The sequence below is a fragment of the Podarcis gaigeae genome (assembly GCF_964106915.1).
Source record: "Podarcis gaigeae genome assembly, chromosome: 3".
Lineage (NCBI taxonomy): Eukaryota > Metazoa > Chordata > Lepidosauria > Squamata > Lacertidae > Podarcis > Podarcis gaigeae.
Genome location: NC_139680.1, coordinates 99,235,989 through 99,260,836, shown reverse-complemented (window position 1 = coordinate 99,260,836; position 24,848 = coordinate 99,235,989). Strand labels below are relative to the sequence as shown.

Here is a 24,848-nt window from a genome sequence, read left to right as displayed (position 1 = left end):
ATATAAATCAGAGATAGAAAGAAGCCTTTTGAACTCCATTCTTTCTCCACTGCACGCACTTTTAAAAGATACTGGAGATACTGTCATCTAAGGCTGCAATCCTAACTCCCCTGGGAGTAAGCCCCATTGAATTCAATAGGGCTTGCTTCTGAGTAGATATGGGTTGCCCTAAAACGGGAGGGGGGAACTCTTAGAAAATAATAAAACACCAAAGGGATTACATGCAGCAGAGAGAAAGGGCAGAGAGTCTCTGTTTTCACTTAGCTGTATGCACTGTAGATCTAATACAAATATGGAAAAACTGTGTGTGTATCCAAACCCATTTGATTTCCAGGTGCTTTAAACAAGCAGCAGGAAAGGTAGTGATCAAATGTTTCTGCTTCAGGACTTTTCAAGCATGCCCTTGATAGATGAATGTGTGCTTTTCACCCTTCCCCATTGACATCCTCTCACTCTAGGAGAAAATAACGGTTTTGTTTAAGATGCTTTCCCCCTCCCTTTCCAGCCAGGAGCCGTGGGAAGGACCTGACTGCTTCATCTTTTTGCAAGAATCATTTGCTGCCTTCTCTTGACTATTCCACTTCTCCACTCGGTCCCATGATCATGGACAGGAAAAGGAGGAAATTGTATTCAGCTCTGTAATCACCACTTATAGTGGGCATATTATGCTAAAAAACAGCAACAACCCTGCTGCTATGCCAGCTTAAGTGTTCCCTCCATTCTTACAGGCACTCAGCCCTGCTTTGCCCTTTGTAACACGCTCGGCCTGGAAAAAAGAGAAACTTTTTAGTCAATTATAGTAAAGCCACTTTAGGGAGACAATTGGGGAGGTGGCTACCGAAAAATAACTTGAAATAAATGTTTATGGAAAGCTCTGTCGCCCCAAAGGGCGCCCACAGACAGCAGCCGACAACAGGTCAATAAAGAGTGACTGCCTTCAGACGTGACTCAAAAGGTGGAAAGGAAGGGGGACAAGTAAGGAAAACTGCGAACTCGAGGACCACTTGTTTTAGTTTTTTAAGTTGCAGTTCCTATAAAAGCCATCTGGGAATAGCAGAGAGGGGGAATGCGAATGTAAATATTGTATTGAATAAATATCTAGAACACGGTTAAGGCGGGCGGTGAAACCTGCCCCCCCCCCTCGCGCTCCAGGTCCTTGATTCCTCAAGGAAAGTAAAAGAGCAGCTTCTGCTCAGGTGCCTCCGTCTTCCTCTCCGCGCGGCGCCGAGCGGGAAAGAGAGGCAGCTCGGCTCGCTCTCCGCCCGGGAGGGGAGGCGGGAGGGAGGAGGCGTGTCCCTTCCCCGCCGCCTCTGCCCTCACTCCGAGGAGACGCGCCGCCGTGTCTCTCAGCCTCGCGAGCCGCGCGCCACAGAAGCAGGGAGCGGAGCGGCGCGGCGCCTCGAAGGCTGCGCGGCGCAGCCCGGAGCTGTCCAAACTTCGCGGGACTTTGCCTCGCCTGCCTTGCCAAGCCATGCCCTTCGCGAAGCCCGTCTGGGCTCTCTCGCGGCGCGGCGGCGGTGCCTCGCCACAGCCAGCGCCGGGCGACGCGCGACAGGGGCGCACGGAGTGGCCCGCCGCCCCTCGGTGAAGCCCCCACCTCACTTGCCGCCGCGCTCTTCCTTCGGGCGCCCCGCTCGCTTTCCCTTCCGAGGGACTCCGCGCGCTCGCTTTCCCCTCCGAGGGGGGCCGGGCGGCGCGCGCTCCGCTTGGGAACGGGACGCCGCCCCTCCGAAAGGACGAAAAGAAAGACCCGGAGGGCAGAGGCATTGAAGCGCGCGCTCTAGACGGCGCCGCTTCGAGGCTGAGCGAGGAGGAGGACCCCGCCCTTCCCCGGCGCGCACCTCGGGGCTGCTGAGGTGCCGCGCGAGCCGCCCGTCCTCCCCCGCTCGCCGTCTCCGCCCTCCCCCGCGCCCGCCCCCCGAGCCATGAACTTTGGCCGGGGGGGCCCGTCGGTGGTGGTGTTGAACGTGGGGGGCACCCGCTACTCGTTCTCCCGGGAGGTGCTGAAGGACTTCCCCCTGCGCCGCCTGAGCCGCCTGCACGGCTGCCTGTCGGAGCAGGACGTGCTGGAGGTCTGCGACGACTACGACCGCGAGCGCAACGAGTACTTCTTCGACCGCCACTCGGAAGCCTTCGGCTTCATCATGCTCTACGTGCGCTACGGCCACCTGCGCTTCGTGCCCCACATGTGCGAGCTCTCCTTCTACAACGAGATGATCTACTGGGGCCTCGAGGCGTCGCACCTCGACTACTGCTGCCAGCGACGCCTCGACGACCGCATGTCCGACACCTACACCTCCTACTCGGCCGACGACCTGCAGGCCGCCGAGCCCGCCGCCGCCGGGGCGGCCTGGGGCAGCGGCAGCACCACCGCCAGCAGCAGCCGAGGCGGCGCCGAAGCCGGGGAGGGCAGCGGCCACGCAGCGCCCCCGCCCGGCGCCGAGAAGAAGTGGCTGGAGAGGATGAGGAGGACTTTCGAGGAGCCCACCTCTTCCTTGGCCGCGCAGATCCTGGCCACCGTCTCCATCCTCTTCGTCATCGTCTCCATGGTGGTGCTCTGCGCCAGCACCATGCCCGAGTGGCGGGCGGCCGAGAACCGAAGCATGGAGGAGCAAAGCAGGTACACAGCAGACTCACTCAGGGAGCCTTCAGGGTAGGAGGAAATCTTATTCTTAACCCCCCCCCTTCTTCGACGGTGTCCCGTCCGAGTGTGTCCCGTCTCTGTCCTCCTCTCTGCAATGCTCCCTGTCTTCTTCCTCCTCGCCATCTTCATCAGCGCGATGGTTGCCTTGCCACCAGTTTCTCCCAAGTGCTGGTGTCACGCTGGAAACAACCATCGGTCAAAGTCCACCTCACCTCCCCCCTTTGCAAAAAGAAAGAAAGAAAAAGGTGGGGATAGGGCAGGGGTAGCTATTTCTCAGAAACTCCTACAGAGCGGAAATGATTGCTCAGCTCATTTACTTTCTTGCAGTACTGTGTTGCCTTTTCATCTGCCAGGAAGTCCCAAGGCAAGGCGTGTGGGGTACATAGCTGTCAACTTACATATGTGAAAATAAGGGATCAGCAGCCTTACCTGTCCCAGGGACAGTCTATGGGATATCTAACAATCCAGGATAGCAGCGGGAAGCAGCGGGAAACGGTGCTGGAATTTCCCGCAAAAAAAGGGAAGGTTGACAGCTATGGTGGGGTTCCCAAGGTGGGACAGCAAAGATGCTTCTTGGGAGGATTACCCCATCCAAGCACTAACCAGACCCAGGGAGCAATCCCCTGCATGAGAAATTGCCATAAAGCCAGCTGGTGCAAGTTCAGAGAATGTAAAGTTATGCCAGAACCAAACCCTGGTCAGCAGCAGGGCTGCTGCTCTGCCTAAGCCTGGCAGAGGGGAAACAAGCCTTTAAAATAGGTTTCCTGGTCATGTGACCGAACTGAACAGGCTTAGGATTCAGCCTAATTTGCCTCCATTCTGGTCCATCCTTCACACACACTTTTGGGGGGGGTGTATTACTGTGGATTCAGCCCAGCCAGCTGATCCAGGTTGAGCACATTGCACTCGTATATTTTGGGCTGAGCCATGGCAGATCTTGCCATAGGATTGCCCCCTCAGACCTGCTTAGCTTCAGCAAGAGGGTGCCCTCATACGCCTTTAGATTTAGGACCTCACCACAACATTTTGGATAAGGCGGAGTCAACATTCCAAGACTACAGCAGCAAACTTTCTGGGTGCCAGTGAGTGATCTGGGATTTATATTTATTATTATTAATCATAACAATAACATTAACATGTTTATAAATTGCACTTTCATAGGAAATATAGCAGGGCAGCATAGTTCCTACCCCAAAGCCTTCATTAAGAGTCTTGCACAGCCCTTCCTCGAGACATCGGGAAAATGGTATATCAGTAGTTTTGGAAAACTAAACTGGCTGGGTTTTATGGACCTGAGAGGCAGCTTCTGAAGTAAAAAGCGGCACTTCAGTTTCACAGAGGGAGAAATATGCTCTGTCTTTCCACGGAAGGTGTTTTTCCTCCTCCCCATAAAATGGCTAGATAAGCATCTCTTGCAGGGTGTTTCAGTTCACTTGCTTTCAAACTGTGTCTTGAGGAGCCTGTGATTCCTTCAGAGCTTATCAGGGATTATTCAGGGTGAAAATCAGGAATGGCAGGCAAGGTTTCCTGAAAGATAAACTTGCCCATCACTGCTAATATTTCTCTGCCATGTGCAGCTATAGGGGTGTATTCCTGGTTCAGTTTATATGAGGCAATGCTGATACCCAATGCCTGGCCATTGCAATGGACGAACTGTGTGTGTGCTCTAGCCCAGAACATACTCTGTAGATGCACCTGAAGTTCCATGGCAGAGGAAGTGCAAGGGTCCTTAGCAGCAAATAAATAGCTTTTTGGGGGGTGGGGGACTTTCAGTGAGGGGGAAAGTTTGAAAAACGGTGCTCGAGGTGCATAAAGAACTCTCCCTCCAGGCACTTGGTGTCTTAAGACAGGCAGCTGAAAAGGGAGTTAAGGTAAAACATGCAACAGAAATTTATTTCAAATAAGTAAATGAATCAGAAAAATTTAAACATAGACACACTACAAAAAGGTCAGACCTGTCTTTCAGACTCATCTTCTCAGTGGACTTGAAAGCTTATTGCAAATAATAAAGGCAAACAATTAAATATTGACATTAATGAAGGAAACAGAAACAAATAGGGTGGGGAAGTACAAAATTCCAGCTCATCCACAGGTTTTGACTTTTAATTTACCACTGCCCACATGAGGATATACCTCTTCATTGAAATATATGCACTGAGCAAATTAAAAAACTAACACATACACACACAAATGCTTGAATTCTGTTAAGGGCTATTTTAACCTTGGTTGTTTGCACATTCTGCCCCTGTCCCCTTGCAAAGCCCACCAGCACTGACTCCCATCTTGCCTCCGCACCTCCTGCTAGCTAACCGAACCTGTGAGCTACCATCTTAATTTCCCGCGATGCCCTGGAGTGACAGCTTGTGGGAAATTAAAATGGCGGCTCCACCCACCAGAGGGCACTTTGGCTAGTGTCTCCTCAAGCCTAGAGCCTAACCCTTTCTCCCCTCACAGTGGGGGTCTTGATTTGGAATATATGTAGGAAACTGCTTTGCCCTGAGTCAGACCATTGGTCAATCAAGCTCAGTATTCTCTGCACTGATTGGCAACAGCTCTCCAGGGTTTAGAATGAGTTCATCAACTCTTACAAGCTTTCCCTGGTGGCAACCCAGAGATCTGTATGGTACTTTGCTGGTGCTTCATGTAGCCACAGCTTTTCTAGCCCATTCTTCCACCTGTCTTTTTCATCCATCCTGTCTACCTGGAGTCCTGCTTGTGGCAGCTATCAGAAGAAGAGCAGGGAATGAATTGGCAGGAAATGCCATGGATACCTGATTTCTCATCGCACCACGGGAATTTAAAGTTGCAGCCTGAAAACCATACTTCAAAGGTTAAACTATGTGATTCTGATGTAGCTAGAAGATGTTTCCCTGCCCTAATCCATGCCCTTGGGCAAATGCTTTGGACATGAAACCGGATGACCTATATGTAAAGGTTCTCCAAGAATGACAAAAAATAAATAATTCTGCAGGAATGGGGAATAATTCTCCCAATGCCTCTTACCCACACAATGCATTATATTCCTTTCATTTCTTTATTTCGTAAAATTTATATACTTCTTGAGTGTAAGGAAAAAAAACCTCAAAGCAGTTTTCAACGAGGAGAAAACCCAGTAAAATTATCAACAAAAGTAGTTAAAAACAGCTATTAAAACATTGAAAGAATAATTAAAATCAAAGATAAACTAAAGAACCAGATCAACACACATGTCAACATTCTACGTATCTGAGTAGGTTTGCCTAAACAAAGGAAGTTTTTAGCAGGCACTGAAAAGAGTCCAGGGGAGGCACCTGTTTGACATCAATACAGAGAGGGTTCCAAAGTAGGGGTGCTGCCAGACAAAAATACCAATTCCTTACAAATGCAGAACAAGTATATGTGGCACCTGTAAAATTGCCAGCTCTTATTATACAGCAAGGGACGCAGGTGGCGCTGTGGGTTAAAGCCTCAGCGCCTAGGACTTGCCGATCGAAAGGTCGGCGGTTCGAATCCCTGCGGCGGGGTGCGCTCCCGCTGCTCGGTCCCAGCGCCTGCCAACCTAGCAGTTCGAAAGCACCTCTGGGTGCAAATAGATAAATAGGGACCGCTTACCAGCGGGAAGGTAAACGGCGTTTCCGTGTGCGGCTCTGGCTCGCCAGAGCAGCGATGTCACGCTGGCCACGTGACCCGGAAGTGTCTCCGGACAGCGCTGGCCCCTGGCCTCTTGAGTGAGATGGGCGCACAACCCCAGAGTCTGTCAAGACTGGCCCGTACGGGCAGGGGTACCTTTACGTTTACCTTTATTATACAGCAACCTCTTTCTCCCATTTAGCATAAAGAAACTTTTTTTCTGGGCTTGTACCAAGTAATGTTACACCAAGCAAGTAAAGTAGTAACTTTATTAAACCAGTTTCTGCCAGTGGAAGAATATGCATTCTTTAGAGTGATGCAGAATTCTTCGTTTGGCTGATAAAATGGACAATTCTGTGAAATTTCATTCCTCCTACGTTAATCCAATAACAGTCTTATTGAAATTATTATTATTATTGGTTCCAGATAAGAGAGGAAAGCATGTGTGGTTTGCTTGTTTCAAATTATCATCTACTGCTGCAGGAAGTTGCTGTTGTATAGAAAATAATGACCTAGCCCTGAAGCATCTCTTAACTTTTGAGCTTTTGATCTCGCAGCGCTCCAACCATGGCTGCACTCATTGTTGAGGTCCTGTTTTAAAAGCTGGGCACTAGCAAGACTGAATAGGGATTGTGGCACCTTTGGTCTCATTGCCATATGGATGATATCTGCTCCCTTTGAAGTTTATGGGGACTTTATTGCTAATTTCACTTGTCTCCTGCTGCTTCCCTCCTTCACAGTCGGGGAGCCATCGAAGCACCTTTATAAAAGAACTGTCTTTCATTTTAAATAATCCTCCCACATCTAAAGATACACTCTAATTAGTAAGCTGGGAAGTTAGGCATTTTAGATAAAACTTCACAGAGGCATGATTTTCTCACAACAAAACTATGGCAAGCCAGTTTGGGTGGGTGGGGAGAACACTTGTTTTCGATGTGGGTTTGGAAGAAAACTGTCCATGATGTCATCTTTCTGAGAAAACTGCCACTATCTGACTTTGTTCCAGTGCTTTATGTACACGTTACTCTTTCTTTAGAACTTGTTGCTTCCCCTCCTAGAAATAGTCCTGGTTTGATAAGTAATCATTTTTAAAGGTGTAATGAATTACTGGAATGAATCTACAGTCAAATGAAACTGCTGCAAAAAACCCCAAGCACAGTACTTCAAATTGAGCACAACTTCATATCCTTAGACCTGGGCAGCCTCTTTAGTATTTAATATCAACCAGATCCTAGAGGATTTTTTTTTTTTTTAAAGAGCTTCTTGTGGTACTCATAAAAGTGCCGTGGGTGCCAGCACAAAATGGCTGCTGACAGCAGCAAAATAAGAAGTGCCAGTACTCTGTGCTAGTGAGTACTGTCACAAAAAGTCCTGGTTACTACACATTTTTAGTTTATTTCTAGATTTGAACCAGATATTTTGTAGGAGGAAAAATAATACAGCCTGGGTGGGGACGGGAAGAATCTTAATAGAAATTGAAATAGATATATAAACCAGTGCTATTGACAGATTTAGGGGAGAATGATTTTCAGGTGTCTTTTATAACAAAGATGCAACAAACAACGTATCAGAATGAATTATGATTATAATATGCAGTAGTAAGATAAACTAGGGGTGAAATAATTGGGCTGAGAGAGATATCCTTTACCCTTGGCCTTTACTCAAAGGCAGGATTTTCCACTTCAGATCCTGAGCTGGCATCTTCTTAATATCAGTTTTCATTCTCGGACTCTGTGTCCTCAGCTATATCTCTTAATTTCGGCTGAACTTGTGAAGCAGCCCATTTTTGCTGTACCTTCAAAAATCCCATGGGTTTACTCTGGCCATGAATTAATGAAAGCAGCTTTAAAACTGAACACCGGGAACTTTTGACTTCAGCTGAAAATTATTAACTAGGGCCAAGTCCCATAGGAGTGGGGTACACATTAAATTGTCGATAGCTTCTTCTACGAGCATGAAATATGGGGCAACTAACTCTCTCTTTATTAATGGAGTGTGCGCACCACGGAAACATTCTGTAGAGAGCCACATATGGTACATGTCCACTATATTCATGCAATTGAAAACAACCCACATGGTGGGTGCCACAGAGATGACAGGGTAGAAATAGATGGCGACACAGCCGATTTTGGACATATGCCTAGTGTGAAGTGACTGTTAGCTGTTACAGGTGTATGAGCATCTTTAAGAGTGAACTTCAAAACAAAAGGTAGCATTCAACTAAATTTTACTCAGAGTAGACCCATTGAAATTAATGCGCATAGAACTGTGGAGCTGAATGGGACCCCCAGAGTGCTCTAGTTTAACCTCCTGCAATACAGGAGACTAAGGTGCATTATTTTCAGTGGGTCATTCTGGGTAACACCTACGTGACTACCATCCAGAAAGAAAAGGGTTTTTAAAAACAACAACAACAAACACTAATATTCTTCTGTCCTTTGCCTTCACCTTGAGCAAATCTTTGCTGATTGAAGGTTGTCACGCTTAAAAGGAACTGGGGGGGGGGGGGGGACTTGGCCACCTTTTAATTATCCTTTTTTCCTGATCAGACCTAATTTTCTCTCACTAATAATTTGCTTAGTGCCAAGGTCAGTCTTCCAAAATCACACATATCTCTGCTCATCTGTTCATACAGTTCTGCAAATTTCATTTATAAGGTGTTAACAGCCTTTCCACAAGTCAGTTAACAATGATTACTAATATGACTCGATTCTAACACAGGGCATTTCTGAATTATCAGTTTATTTCAACCAATTCCTAGGAGTCAAATGAACGCAGAAAGATAATTAACAAGAGGCCATTTCTGCACTGTCATCCCTGCTCCCCTTAAAACTTGGTGCTGTTTCAACTTCAGCCCTGCTGAATTTGTGGGTGACTAGTGGCCCCAGGTGAGGACTTGCATCCCCATTGGGGTCAGACATTTGCACCAAGCTCAGAGGACACAGGGTGGGCATCTTGGGGCACCTCTACAACAGCTGCCTATCCAGATACCCGCAGGCCCTTATTGGCTAGTCTCCATGACATCACTACTGGTTTTGACCTCTGCACCATTTTCTGGCCTTTAAAGAGTCAATGTCAGAGTAATTAAATCAGTGTTTTACTCCATCAGAGGCTAGGTGACACCCTCCCCAAGTACTACTTATTCCGTCATTTTTTTAAAAAAATTGAAACAGCAAGCATTGGTCTTCCTTCTTTTGTTGCTTGAGGTTTAGTTTTATCAAGTTCTTTGCACAACCCCATCCTCAAACCCCCAGCACTGGAGTACAAATATCCATTCTGAGTTTTTTTGTTCAATTCCCGGCATCTCCATATAGGGCGAGGGGACAACCTTTTCTGAAATTCTGGAGACACTGCTTGTCAGTGTAGATAATACTGAACTACATGGACCAGTGGGGGTCTGACTCTGTATGTGGCAGGTTTCCATGCTCATAGCTTCTCTGTCCGTGATGCATACAAATATATGTTTTTGATGCATACAAATAAATCTTCCAGGCAGGATTTGGGAGATTTTGAAACGTTTCCATTTGCAGGGTGAAGATAGAAAATTGTGGGAGTGGGAGAGTCTGTGTGCATGTGTATGAAGTTTTGCTTTTAAAGCAGAGATTCTGAATGAAATTATTACCAAATTTCGCTTATTACTCTTGGTGCTGGCAGGTTAACAGAATGGTTAAGCCATATATTTGGCAAGAAATGGAGCGGAACATAAAACCGCATAGTACCAAATACAAGAGTAGATAACTTTACAAAATGAATAAATTATTGAGTTTCAGAACAAACACAAAAAATATACAGTGTAAAACTATACTGTATGTATTCAGAACTCAAAAGACATGAGCCCCTTTCCATGAACTGTCCCCCTCCTCCTTCTCCAGAGAGCTCAATGTCATCAGCACAGCCAAAGCATATCCATAAGTACGTGGTTACAGCAGGAACGGATAAGAATAGCTGATCATTTCGCACTTTTCAGAGGCTGCTGGTAAAGCAGACCTGGCAGTATCCAGTCCAAAGCCACCTGATGTTCTTTCCAGCTGGAAAGCTGACAGGCTTCTCAAAAGAAGTAGCTGCAGTTTCTCCCTGTAAGAGAGAGCAAGCGAGCGAGCGAGCATGGAAACAGCTATTGCTAGAAGCAGTACAACCCCGGCTCCCCCCAAGACAGTAATCATACTCTGCTCTTTTGTGTGCCCGTGTAAGAGAATGGAAGGGTTAAGTGGAGAGTTCAAGATGACCAGAAAACTTTAGGTGGAGAAGGTGTGGTGCCAGGTTAAGAGGGAAGCACAGTGTAAGATAAATGGGGAGGGAGTGGGGGACTGTGGACAATTGCTAATAATAGTCCTACTCAGAGTAGACTCAGTGAAATGAATGGACATAACTAACAATTCCATTAAATTCACTGGGTTTACTATGATACATAACCTGAGTGTGAAATGATCTATCATCTATCTATCATCTATCTACCCACCTACCTACCTTCATTGCTCCATTAATCCCTGTGTGATTTCCTGGAGCCTCTGCTGTAAAATAATTTAATAGGGCAAACTGCCCTCTAAAACAAGCAGATGAACACCAAACATTTGCCAAACCTTGCAATAAAAGAGATTGCAACCAAACACAAGGAAGAACTTTTCTGAAGAGTAGTACTCCACTGGTTTCGCTTGAGCCCTCTCCCTTCTTTTAGCTTTTGCAAATTTAACATTCGCTGTTCATATTCCTCTTGCTCCCACATAGCAGATGGCTGACGAGGGTGCCTTAGCCTTTCTGATCTATGCTCTCTCCCATAAATTAACCCAGGGCATGACTTACTGAAATGCATGTTGTGGAAAATCTATCTTAGGGTAGCTTTTTTCAGTGCTTTTCCATAACAGGTCATTTGGAGCAATTCGACACGATGAAGCCATCTTTAAACACACACACCGTTCCTGTGATGCCAATAAAACTGTCTTGTACATGGTTTTTTTGGAAACTTTCCCCAAGGATGTGCATGTGCAGCAAGAACAGACTGTCTCACCCAACACCTCACTCTGTATGCTGGGATTGTGATTTTTTTAAGGGTATGTGTTTTACCGAAGGCAGTTTACTAACCATAAAACCCCTGGGTTCTTAATCTCAACTAAAGCCCAAAGAGCTGCTACTGGAAACACAACACATTATCATTTGTGGAGAATATTTATCCCCCATTATAAAATTGATCTCCGTAAAGGTATTGAATTCCTATGAGCGCCAGTAAAATATGTCAGAAGGCGGTAGGACTGCAGAACATTTAAACGTGAATTTAAAAAGAGATAAAACTGTTCTAGGCGTATATCCAGTTTGGCAAGTCCTATTCTATAGCTCCCTTTTATTTCTGGCTTCCATTCTAAACTTCTTTAAATAGAGGATTGTGGGTGGCTAATGAAAACTATAGGCATAACTTTAAACATATGGATATACTGTAGCTTATCTTCTGCAACGCTATGTGTATTTCAGAAGATGCTCCTCAGAGTAATTTACCCCTTTATTTACACTGCATACTGACCAGAAAAAGGTACACTGGGCTTGCACCACATTGAAATTGGTGTGTTTTAAGTGGTAAGTTATGTGATTAAGTCCCAGACAATCTGGCAAAAGTGAAGAACTATCAAGGCCTGTTCGAACGAGAGAGCTAACCAGATTGGGGCTTCAGTTTTGGTCGAATTGTGTCCATAATTTAATCCATATTGCTCATTGTTTTATCTGACTCCAGTAGAACATCCTTGCATTTATATTAGAGATCAGCAACTAGGGAGTCATGGGGCTCTAGGTCTTCTGTCCCTCTGACACAGCCTTGGCCAACGCAGTGCCTTCTAGATGTTTTGGACTGTAAGGACAATCACAGTATTGTGCTGGGAAGAGAGGAACCTCTCCTCCCAGGCCAGTGCGATCACTTTTAATTTACTTTTTTAAAAATAATATTTATGTTTCCTATTTAAGACACCTTTGGGTGTAAGATGACACACAAATAAAGCTAGAATAATAATAATAAAGTTCTCTGAAGAGCCAAGACAGAGATTTTTGTTGTGTTTGCTGTGTGTGTCTGCATGAGTGCTGTGTATGTGGCAAGTATGGGTGTGCTGTGTGAGAGAGTAAGTATGGGGTGCCATTGCTCCCATTGGCAACACCCTCTTTCACTTTGGTCTTTCGCACTGCTGGCGAGTGGCCCTCAGAGGCCTGGCAATAGCAAGTGCAGCCCTCAGGTCAAGAAAGATTAGTCACCCCAGTACGAGCTTGTCAGCTTTGGAGATAGACCTAGTGAATGAGCAATGTAGCATTGTGAGTACCATTTGGTTGATTCCAGTTTTGATTCTACAGCTGGATTCAGGCACAGTGCAAAACCATGGTTTGTGCTAATCATAGTTAGGAACTTATACAATGGTTTGAGCCTTGGGAACTTCTTTTTGTATGCTTTTGTTTCCCATCTGCTTCATTTGTAAGATTGCTCCCATTTCCACTTGTGGTTTGTTAATGGCCTGTGAATTCAACCATAAATGCAAACCATAGTTAGCACAAACTGCTGTTTGCAAACCAGCTTCAAGCTTTATATTCTGGTTTGTGAGCCCCAAACAATCCACTGCTTGTGGGAAGGATGGGTTTCAGATATTAAAGCAATTCATGGATTTGCAGTTAGCCACTCGCCTGGTTAACTGTGATCAGAGTCCAGATGGCCTTCAGGCTAGGGTCCCATGCAGGAGCGGGGAATAGCCATGTGGTTCTGTTATTCTCCCTCCTCTCTGTAGTGTTACCATGCGACCTAAATGCTTTGTTTCTTGTAGGGTTGAGGGGCCATCAGCGGCGTAGCGTGGGTTGTCAGCACCCGGGGCAAGGCAAGTAATTTGCGCCCCCCTAACCCGGGGCAAGGCAAGTAACTTGCGCCCCCTACCCCCTAACCATGGTCATTAATACTGACGGCTCTACTCTGGGGCAAACTCCGTGGTGACTACTGCCCTCCGTGGTGTTGTTTTTGCAATTAAAGGACCCCTGCCTCAAATAAAGCATCTTGGGGATTGGGGACTGGGATTTGCCAAGGGAGCTGGGAATTGCAGTTCAGTGGCGGCTCAGGGGGAGAGGGTCCCTTCCGCTTCTGGGTGCCGCGGGCCCCTTTGCGCCAAGACGCGCGTCTTTGGGCGTCGCGGCGCAGCCTTCTCGGTCTCACTCCCCGCCCGGCTAGCCCCGACGCGGCTTCTTTCTGGCGCGGGGAGGGGCGGCTCTGGGGCCAGTGCGTCGGCCGGCCTCCGGCGCGGGTGGGTGGGCCCCGTCGGGGCGGGTGGGCGGTCTTGGCGCGCAGGCACTAGAGCGCAGGTGGCTCCGGCTGGGCGCTGCATTCGCCGCCGGTGGCGCGTTTGGTGGGCTGCGTGCATCCAGACAGCGAGCCGAGCCTGGGCGCCGTGGCGCTTGGTGCCGGAGCCTCCGCCCGCAGCGCCCCGTCGGGAGACCCGGCCGGAAGGAGCCTCGAGCCGGCTGTCGGACGCGGCTGAAGCAGCCAGGGCGGCAATGCAGGCAGCGGCTCCTCGGCGACTCCGGAGGCAGCAAGCGCGCCCCCCCCAGAAGTTGCGCCCGGTGCGGCCGGCCCCCCTTGCACCCCCCACGCTACGCCACTGGGGGCCATAGCTCAGCATGAAAGCACATGCAGAAGGTTCCAGGTTGCGTCTCCAGCTAAATAATTTGAGATAGTAGGGGTACGGGAAAAATAAACATCTCCTGATGATGCCTTGGGAGGCAGAGTGGACAATACTAAGGCAGATGAACCAGTGGCCTAATACTGCATAACAATCCATACCCAAGCTGAATTTCAGGAGGAACAGTCATGGATTGTGGGAGATAGTGACCCCTCTTTACAAAATGGATGCATCGCTGTGCTAGATAGTATGAGCATCTTAGGCATACTTCTTTGGAAGTTAAGTGCTAATTGGATCTTCCTTCCAAACAAATGGACTGAAGCTCAAATTCACATTAACTTGTAAGCAGCTGGAAAAATGCCATTTACTGACTTCCATGAGATTTTGCCTAGGTAACAGCTGGAGGCTGGAGGGGAATTTACTGGTGTTTTCTAGGGTTTCCTTGATTTGGGAATACAATCATATTCTTGCACAAACTGATGTAGACTAGTTTAATCATGTGCTGTCTTGTCTTCTGTTTTCCCCCTTCGTGTTTCTTGTCCTGCATATACTGTGTTTTATTCAGACATTTAGTGGACGATGAGGCCAAACTTCTGTTTCCCCCCGTTTTAATGCTCAACAAATTTACTGGAGAATTTTAGACAACCTCCAAAGGGAAAAATGTGCAATTTGCAACTAAAAGATGCTTTGACAGCTCGGAATGTAATTACTTTTGAATACAACAAACTAGCCTTATTAGTGATTTTTAAAAGAATTCTCAGGCTGTCTGAACCAGTCTATATGTAAAATAGGCTATTCTGTTTGGGTCTTATCAGTCAGAGCAGAAAATTAAACAAAATGATTGGTTTATAGTAAAGAAGAAGAAGAACCCTAGATTTCGAATCAACAGACAAAGAATTGCATTAAAATAACTTTCATTAAAAGGCTGATAAATACTCCAAATTAGAGAGTTTTAGACAAGGACTAAATTAACATTCAACTCAAGTGCAATCAACACAAAAGAAAATTGAATGGCCATATGCGTTGGAATATGTAGATGTTGGGAATATGTAGTTTCTCAGGTTTTCTTAATTTAACTATGACAGCATTCACAAATGCTGAATTCCATTTTTTTTGTTTAAAGATAGCCTCACTGGAATTAAGGATACTAACAGTGCAATCCTACACACATTTACTCAGAAATAAGTACCATAGCATCCAATGGAGCATAGTTCTAGGTAAGTGTGCAGGATTGTAACCTTATAGCACAATCATGTCTATTCAGAAGGAACCCTCACTGGACTCGGTGGGTTTACTCCCAGGTAACTGGGTATGGGATTTACAGAATTCAGTGTGGCCTTGCTCCTGTACCCACTTATCTGGGAGTGAGCCCTACTGAACTCAGTAGGATTTGTTTCTGACTATAGGAGAGCACCACACAATACTGATATTTCCAATATCAGAACAAAATCACACACACACAGTTTTCATCATTACACATAGCAGAGCCTGTATCAAAACAACAGGGATGCCTTTTTAAAAAATGCATGTTTCTCTGGCACCATTCATCTATTTCAGGATTTCCCAGAACTGAGGTCCATTAGCTTCACCTAGGATGTTCTGCAGCATGTCCATAAAAACACAATTGAAAATCACACAGCATCTAGCGCTGTTACAACAACGGGCACAAAAAGCATTAAGTGATCTGCTGAGGCCCTTTGCAATTTGTGAGTGGTCCACGAGGAAGAAAGTTTAGGAACTACTGATTAATTTTATGATGTAGCTGCATTTTGAAACTACCATCCTGCCACTTGCTTAGGAGAATTCAGGATTTGTTTTTATTGTAAGGAGCGTACATTTGGGCAGGGCAAGCTGTCATAAAAAATGGATGATATTCAGTTTAAATTAGGTGCCGTTAAGGCCAGTTGTCACAACAGTGCACTGAGAACTGGGTGAGGCTTGCTTCTCCTATTGCCCTGCTTCATTAGCCAGGCAACATAGTGCATCGACTGATAGTTTTGGACCAGAACCTGGACGGTGCTTGACCATAGCAGCTTATTTATTTATTATCCATTAATTGTTCTCATGCCCTGCCCTTCTTCCTAATCAGAGCCCGGGGCAGCTGCAAGCAAAACCGCACCAATATACAGAAGCACAAAACAGCAATTAAGGCTACAACAAATTCGCAACAACTTTTAAAGCAGGAGCAGCAAACAGTACATTCTCTCGCCAGCAGTGTGCAATTAACCACCGAATGCCTGGGGAAATAAAAAATGCTTTAAGTGCAGCGGAATTGTGTGCGGCAGAGAAAGGTAGAATGGGTGAGAGCTCCTTTTCACATGGCTTCCTTCTGATTTTTTTTTTGCAAGCCGCTTGCAGATTAGCACAATCCTGCATTGGCCTTGGGGAAACTGCAGAGTTGGAAAGGATGTTTCTTGAGGGGGCGGAGGAAGGATAAGGTGCATGTAGTGCTTGCAGCACTGTAAAATGTTCATGATGCCATCTTCAACCAACTTGGACCTTCCTGAAGTTTTGGACTGCACTTCCCATCACCTTTGGTTGTGCTAACTTGGCCTGATGGATTTGTAGCCTAAAACAGGTGGAGGGCACCAGGTTCCCACAGTCCGAGTTACACTGATGCACCAGCCATGGAGGAGTAGGAATCAGCTGCCATCTCAAGGCATTTATTACCATAGCAGTATCAATCACACTGTTTAGCACAGTTGCATCTCTGCCTCTGGATTCAGAGCTATGGATTCTCTTTGCAGTCCTGCAGAGAGGCCTGATGGAGCCACAGTTGCCAATTGCCTCTCTTCCCCACAACACCACCAGTTCGGTACTCTCTGCTTCATATACTCATGAGCACTTGCTATATTCTCCCAGTGATTCATACAAGTCAACAATGGGAAACACGAGCTTTTGAAGAGCATAGGAATCCTTAAGGCAAAAGAGAAATGAGAGTGGGTGGAGTGAGGTTGCAAAATAGCACACGAGGCACTCTTGTCTGTGGAGGCTACAAAGCCAACATATTTTACTGAATCCAGAAAAAGTGGTAAAAATTATTTTTTTAAAAAAAAATACAAAATATGTGGTTCCTTTTTGCAAGCATTCCAGTTGTGCAAAACACTTGGGAAATGCTATAACATGATATAAACATTTCCCTTTGAGTCCCCTGAGGTGAGAGTAGATGTCACATGGATGACAAAAAGTGAACAAGTGGCATTGGGAAGATAGATTTGACCTCTCATCCCACTTGTGCTATGTCTCCGAATGGCTTGCAGGCCAGTCTGGTTGCTGAACACTGCTGTGATCAAAGTGAAACTACGGGGCTACATTTGCCTCTAAATTGTGCGGAAATAAGAGCATGCTGTGTGTTCTTATGTTGCTTTTGCTAGCCTGGAAGATGACAGAAACAAAGGCTGCAGGCTTATCCATGACGGTGGAGTAACCACCTTGGCCACAGGCCAGAGCTCCTCAGGATTTCAGCATACCCCACCCATGGTCCTTCTCTTCAGGAGCTGCTTCTTTCATTGCTCCACATCCACATCTTGCCTATGAACATTTTGCAAACTTGCAGTGGAGATCTCTCTTACCATGCATCAGGACTTTCACTGGTTCAACCAAGTTGCTCTATAGGCAGTGGCTTCTGCTTTTATTTCTGAATCTTGTTACCTGGTGAAAACGGGGCGATGATAGCCTAGTGGATGTGGTGGTAATGCAGAGGAGTTGCTGTTAAGGTAAGTGGTCATCCTTTGAAGAAAGCCTGGTCACAGTTTATTTACTGAACAAGATTTAAACACGGTTTGATCATAATAAAATCTCTCTGCAAGGAAATACACACACACAAAGTTTTTTTTAAAACCAAGTAATTAAAAACATCTAAAAGATAATTAAAAAGAACAGCAAAAGATTAAATCACTTCAACATCTGTGTGTCTGGATAAGCTTCCCTGAACAGAAACATTTTACGGCGAAAAGAATACAGCGAAAGTGCTCGCCTGATGTCAATAGTCAGAGCGCCGAAATGCAGGTGCTGCTGCACTCAAAGATTGATTTCTTAAAACTCTGGGACAGATATTATACAGCATGCGCCCTTGCTGAACATCGAAGCACTTGATTGGGCACATAGGTTGAGTAAGGAGATATCTCACGGATAAACTGGTCTCAAGACGTTGAGGGCTCTAATAGCAACACCTTGAACTTAGTCCAGTAACAAATTGGCAACTAGTACTGATCTCTCAGCAGAGGAGTTATATGCTGGCAGGGTCTCACTCCTGCCCGCAACTGTGCTGCAGCATTCTGCACTAACTGCAGTTTCCGGATCAAGTGCAAGGGAAACCTCACATAGAGTGCATTGCAGTAATCCAGTCAGTCACCAGTCCCTGAACTCCTGTTGTCCAGCTCTCTAGTTCAATCTGTGTTTTGCCAGTCTGTGTAGCTGCTCCTCCAGAGGGAGTGCAACCCCATCCAGGACAGATAATTGACTATTTTTTGGACCACTCATACACACTGCCTCTGCTTATTTCCCTCCTGCATCCCACCACCATGTCCTGGTCCCAATCCAATTCCCACACAGCCATTCCCAATTCAGATGTTGTGGAGAAACAGAGCTGAGTATCACCAGCATACTGATGACATCTTGCTCTCAAACTCCTAGCAGCTTCACATAGATGGGGATAAAGTAGTGCCCTGGGGCACAGCACAATTGCCATGGGGGTGAAAAGCACTCTTCCAGTGCTGCTGTCAGGACTTGGTCCTGTAGGTAGGATCAGATCCACTGCAGCAGAATGCACCAAATTTCCATTCCTTGAAGCCTGTCCTGGAATGCCATGAGCAATGGTATTGAAACCCATAGAGAGATCAGGAAGAAGGAGCAAGGTTGCAACCCCCCCGACCCACTCTCTGAAAAGGTCATCCATCTGGGTAGCCAAGGACAGGCCTGAACCCAGAGTAGAATGGATGTAAATAACCTTCAACATCCAAAAATGCTTGCAGATGCCCCAGCACAATGCTCTCCATCACTGATTTCCCCTAAAAGTTATTCCAGTCCAAGGAGTCCGGGGTGGTTTCTTTAGGAGTGGTACCACAGTCTCTTTCAAGGTAGCAGGGACCGCATCCTCACACAACAAAGTGTTGGACCCCAACCAGGCGAACCCTCTCTGCTAGATTTCATAAGCTGAGAGGGAGTCAAGAGTGTGCATTGTCAGGGGCATAGCCACCAGCAGCTTTGTCCACATCAGCTGACTGCAGAAGCCGAAACGTGTCCCGCAGCACATCAGCGACTATTGCATTGGGTACTTCTTCTGTAACTGCGGCAACTGCAGAGTCAAGGTCAGTCTGAAGCAAAGCGACTTTATCCTCGGAGTGGGCAGCCAGTTGATCACAACCGCTCCTTGGATGTTCCAGGGCCCCCTCCTCCAGAGTAGGAGTGAGCAATCTCTGGAACATCCACCGGTTCAGCTAACAGAGGTTGCAATGCAAGCTGCAGAATGAGCAACCTTCACAGCCCGCATTGCCACAAGTTAGGCAGGATGGTGTCCATGAGCCAGTGTTCGGCAGGCTTTGAAGCTCTCGTGGCGTGATAGGTTTATTTCGTAAGTTATCTGTTCTGTATTGCTTTTGTAATTTATATTACAAAAAGCAATATAAAGCACATGAAGCAAAACATTAAAATGATTTTCAGAAGCTACACAAAAAAAACCCCATGTCGTTAGCAGCATCATTAAAAACGACTTAAGCCATCAGCCCCCGAATTGGCTTTACTGCCTGTGCAATGCTGACTGTGAACTATTAGAAAGTTTCTGCCGTGTTTGAACAGGGCATTCAGTTTGAATCAGAACAGTCAATGCTGTTTTAAAGGCCCTGTTCTAGCTTTCCCATCACCTGGTAATAACTGTATCTGGTGCTCTGATTTAAGGATGTTGGTAACACAGCGTTCAGTTCAGTTCAGTGACTTCAACCACCTTGGAGAAATGCTTAGGCTGTTTTACAGTTGACTGGTAATTATTCATCTGGGAAATCATTTTAAAAGGGCCTAGAATAGAGTCCTGGAGGGGAATAAAAGTGCTGACTAATTTGATCTAAATGCAGGAGTGCTGATCCCGTGCGCGCACATGCGCACATTTCGTCAGCTTTTTCTCCACTGCACCATGGCACACTACTGGTACCTAATAGTTTTTGGTAGTATTATTGGTTTGCTTTCCATCCTTCTCTTCCTCCCAAAGGAGCCCAGGGCAGCAAACAACAAAGCTGCTAAATTATACAATTAGAAACAAAATGGAAAAAATGGAAAACAAACATTAAGGGCATCTAAAATCATTTAGAAACAGCCACGTATCTAACAGCCCCATGGCTAATAATTTCAAGGTTGCCGGAAACTGTATCTTTCAGCTATCAAATGCCTATGTGAACAGGAATGTGTTCCAATGCCTCCTGGATGTTAATGAATGAGAGAGGGAGACACACCTCACCAGAGAGGGCATTCCACAAATGGGGAGCCACCACCTCAAAGGCCCTGTGGTGGGTCAGTGCCAACCAGGCAGCACCACTCTTGTTGAAAGTAGGGCCTCAGTTTGCTGATACTGGAAGAGGTCTCCTTAAGGTACTTGGGTCTCAAGCTGTTTGCCAGTACTTGATCTAACGTCAGTTCCTCAATTTCTTAGATATTAGAGGTACATTTTTGACATGTCTTAAGATTTTAAATAAATGCATAGAATCAGAAAACATAAAATCAGGCATAGTGCATTTACTAAGAAAAATATGTTTCTATTATTCTCTCCCCAAAAAGCCATCAGTATGTAAAAAACCAGGCTTTAAGAGAAAAAGACCAAGTGAGAGGTGTTTCTGGCAGCCTCTAATCCATTAGTATCTTACTAATAGCCGCTAGAAACCTGTTATTTGTGAGCTGAATCAAAATCCAGTAAAAAACTTATTTGGCATGCTTGTCTGCTAAAAGTCTGAGTCCGTGTCAGTGTAATAGTGTCCAGGTTCAACTGACCGACCAACCAAAATTACTCACAGGAATTGAATTGTTTTGCTTGTGTTTCTTTCAACAGGATAATTGAAGCAATCTGCATAGGCTGGTTCACTGCAGAGTGCATTGTGAGGTTCATCGTCTCCAAAAACAAGTGTGAGTTTGTCAAGAGACCCCTGAACATCATCGACTTGCTGGCAATAACTCCCTACTACATCTCTGTGCTGATGACCGTTTTTACAGGGGAGAATTCTCAGCTCCAGAGGGCTGGAGTCACCTTGAGGGTCCTGAGAATGATGAGGATTTTTTGGGTGATTAAGCTCGCCCGCCACTTCATTGGCCTTCAGACACTTGGCCTGACCCTGAAGCGATGCTATAGGGAGATGGTGATGCTGCTCGTCTTCGTCTGCGTTGCTATGGCGATTTTCAGCGCGCTCGCCCAGCTTCTTGAACACGGGCTGAAATTAGGGAAGCCCAACGAAGGCTATGCCAGCATCCCGGCTGCTTGTTGGTGGGTGATCATCTCTATGACCACGGTTGGTTATGGTGACGTATGCCCTGTCACCGTACCCGGCAGGATTCTTGGAGGGATTTGTGTGGTCAGCGGGATTGTGCTGCTGGCCCTGCCTATCACTTTCATCTACCACAGCTTTGTGCAGTGTTACCATGAGCTCAAGTTCCGGTCTGCTAGGTACAGCAGGAGCCTCTCTGCCGAATTCCTAAATTAATGGATAGCACAACTGCATTTCGTAGCAGCACTTATTATGTTGAAGGAATCGACCGGACCCTCCTCGTTTCTTCCCTGTTCCTGGTGACTGACAGGAGGGGCAATGCCCTATGCCCTTAAAGGAATGCTTTCCCTCTCTCCACCTGCAGGGCGACCCCTTTCTCAATGCAGGGATGAAAGCAAAGCACTCATTTCCTTAGTCTCATCGCACACGAGTGTCTCCAGCTTGTTGGACATTGCAGGCGGTATGCACTATTTAGAGTGAAGCACATGCATTTAAAATATGTCTTTGATTTTGATGTTCTCATTCATTTCAAGGTCTGTTTTCAGGAACACACACAGTCCAGAGACTCAAGTGATCAAGCTCGGCGCACCCAGAGTGGGTGGGTGGTATTTCTTTTTTAAAAAACAGCAGCTTTTTGCATCATATGGCTAGCCGCTGCTGAACTTGGCTGTGGGTGTTGCAAAAGCCATTTGTGATTCTATTTGGGGTGAGAAGGTTCTTCTTTGCAGGGGGAGAAGGTTAGCAGTCTTGTTTCTCCTGAACAACGCACTGGGCATCTCAGTGAAGCTTTCCATGTTGTGCTGTAAGTTGTGATGACTGGGATCCTGAAATCATCTCTCTTTATTGGGGGTTTTTCCAGCAGCCTCTTTGACCAGAGACAATAGTGGATAAAGAAATGGAGAATGTCAACCTGGTGCCTTCCAAATGCTGTCAGTCTCTTAATTCCCAGCAATTCTTGCTAGCTTGGGCAATAATCAAGGATGGTGGGAATTGTAATGCAACAACATCTGGAAGGCAATTGGTTGAGGAAGGCTGATAGGAGAAATTATTTCTCTGCCCTACTGCTTCATGCTCTGGGAGCCAGTGTGGTGTAGTGGTTAAGAGTGGTACTCTCGTAATCTGGTGAACTGGGTTCGCTTTCCCGCTCCTCCACATGCAGCTGCTGGGTGGCCTTGGGCTAGTCACACTTCTCTGACGTCTCTCAGCCTCACTCACCTCACAGAGTGTTTGTTGTGGGGGAAGAAGGGAAAGGAGAATGTTAGCCGCTTTGAGACTCCTTAGGGTAGTGATAAAGTGGGATATCAAATCCAAACTCTTCTTCTCCCCTGGAAAAGTGTTTGTTTTTACTTGGTTAACCAATTGTAAAACTTAAGTGATAATCTCCTCTTAACATTGGCTCTGCTTAGAACAGTGGTTGCCTGGCAGTGTTAAGAAGAACCTTTGGTTTCCCTTAAGAGCTTATCAAGGGTTTCACCAGTGATGAGCTCCATAATGGTAAGACAAGCCAGGACATTACTAATAGTCTCCCCCTGCAATGCATACAGATGTTATTTTGGTGCGTTTTGAGGTTTCAGCTGAGTTTATGGCAAAGCTCAGCAGGCCTACAGTCCCAGATGTGAGAAAGCACCTTAGAAGGGTCAGCGAACACACGTTTGTCTCTCACACAGGGCTTCCTCTGCAGATGAGTCAGCGTAGAAAGGGTTTGCATAATATGAAAAGTTTGGAAACCATTCTGTTCCAAATGCTTGAATCATCACCTAATTTAATCATCAATTTGCATGGTAAGAAAAGGGAATCCTATACAGAAAGATCGTTTATTTGGAGCCCTATTATTTCTTGAACATTTAAGGTCTGTTGTCTGTTGTACACCACCTCCCTGCCTCACACGCACTCCATACAGTTGAGGAAATAATCTGATATCCACTAAAGCCGAGCAAATCTGCATTAGCGAAAGTGGAGTTTTGCCAATTACCAGATTCAGATTTACAAACTGAAATGAGAATCTGGCCTTTTTTCTCCCTGTTGTGCCACATGTTTTCCGGTGAAGCAAGATTTTCTGGCATTCCATTCCTAAATATCTCTGCTCAGAAACAAAGCACTTCATTCCAAGTCAGTGTCTTTAGGTTCAGCGACAAATGTGATTAACGGGAGAGTGCTGCTATTGGACTTTATAAAAATTCAGTTGATGACAATGTGATAGATGTATTTAGAGGGGACTCGTGTGTGAGCTATTGCTGAGCCTGAGTTATGTTGCCAACTCTGTTTCATCAGTATGAAAGCATTTGTTTGAAAGCCTTCAGTTTGTTGTTCTTCCCCTCCCTCCTCTTTTTATTAATAATTGCAATACAATAGCCAGAGTGGTGGAGGAGAGAGAGGGCAAAGTAGTAAAACTCCCTGCCTAGCCATGAAAGTAATTGGTGGCTCTGGGCCTGTTTCTGTCTCTCAGCCTAGACTTGTCTACTTGTCATTCATAGGTTGACGGGAGAATAAAATAATGCCATATGTAGAGATAGCAAGGCCTGGGGGGGGACTGGGAAAATGGGGGAGGGGACCAGGTTCCCCCCTGTTTTTTTCCCAATGCCATTTTTCCCCCAGAAAAAATGAAAAAAGTGTGTGGTATATCAAACTCTCTTTTTTCAATTTTCCGAGGGAAAACGGCTTTTAAAGAAACCCGGAAAAAAACCTGGTTTCCCCCCAATTTTTCTGTTCTTTTCCCTGGCCTTCCCATCTCTAGCCATTTGTGAGTTCCTTGGAAGAAGTATAGAAAACAAATGTGGCAATAAAGTAAGACACACAGATCTCCCAAGGAAATAATTGGAAGTTTCATACCCGAGATAAGGACTAGTTCTCCACACTATAATGGCAGGGAAATAGGGCAAAGGGAAATCAGATATGCAACATACTGAGTTCTGGCCCAGGAACTTCTGATCTACAAGCTTCCAGATGCGGTTGGACTTCAGTTCCCATCATCCCCAACCATTTCCCATGCTGGCGGGGGCTGATGGGAGCTGGAGTCCAAGAACACCTGGGAGGCTTACAGGTGCCCCTTCCCTAGTCCATGGTCTAGTCCAGTCTCTGGAAAAACCTCCTCAGACCACCCCCACCAGTTTTTAATCCTTTGTCCAAAACTGTCCATGCCTCCTTTGTTTTCTTTGCCAACCATAAAACGATTTTCTTTTAAATGAGAGATTCTTTGGATCATGTTGAACCATGGCATCAGCTGTGCCTCATTGGCAGATTTGCAGACTTCATTTATATATAAATATATTGCAATCAAATGGGGATTTGTTATCCCCGTCTGTGATAGCGATCCTTACAGAAGGAAGCCATTCAGACCTGATATACTTCAATATGGTTTATTGATTGAAAGGTCAAAAATAAAACACAGCTCCGCTGATATGGAAAAGAAGCTTTCGAGCTAAATATAAGTTGTGCTATGTAAAAAGCAGTATGTACTCTCTTGTAAATGTAGAACCAAAATAAAGGAATTCTTGTTCTTTTGTA

The 24,848-nt window shown here is 46.0% G+C and overlaps 1 protein-coding gene across 2 annotated transcripts; it reads left to right on the top strand.

The window, feature by feature from the left end:
• Positions 1-1,824: 1,824 nt before the first annotated feature.
• Positions 1,825-24,848, top strand: KCNG3 (potassium voltage-gated channel modifier subfamily G member 3). 2 transcript variants are annotated; one of them, XM_083734019.1, is made up of 2 exons: positions 1,825-2,653; positions 20,915-24,848. In XM_083734019.1, exons 1-2 carry the CDS (start codon positions 1,926-1,928, stop codon positions 21,558-21,560), a joined length of 1,374 nt encoding a protein of 457 aa, XP_083590145.1. In that variant the 5' UTR covers positions 1,825-1,925; the 3' UTR covers positions 21,561-24,848. The 2 variants fall into 2 exon arrangements, with proteins under 2 accessions (XP_083590145.1, XP_083590144.1); XM_083734018.1 differs by having other exon boundaries at positions 1,834-2,620.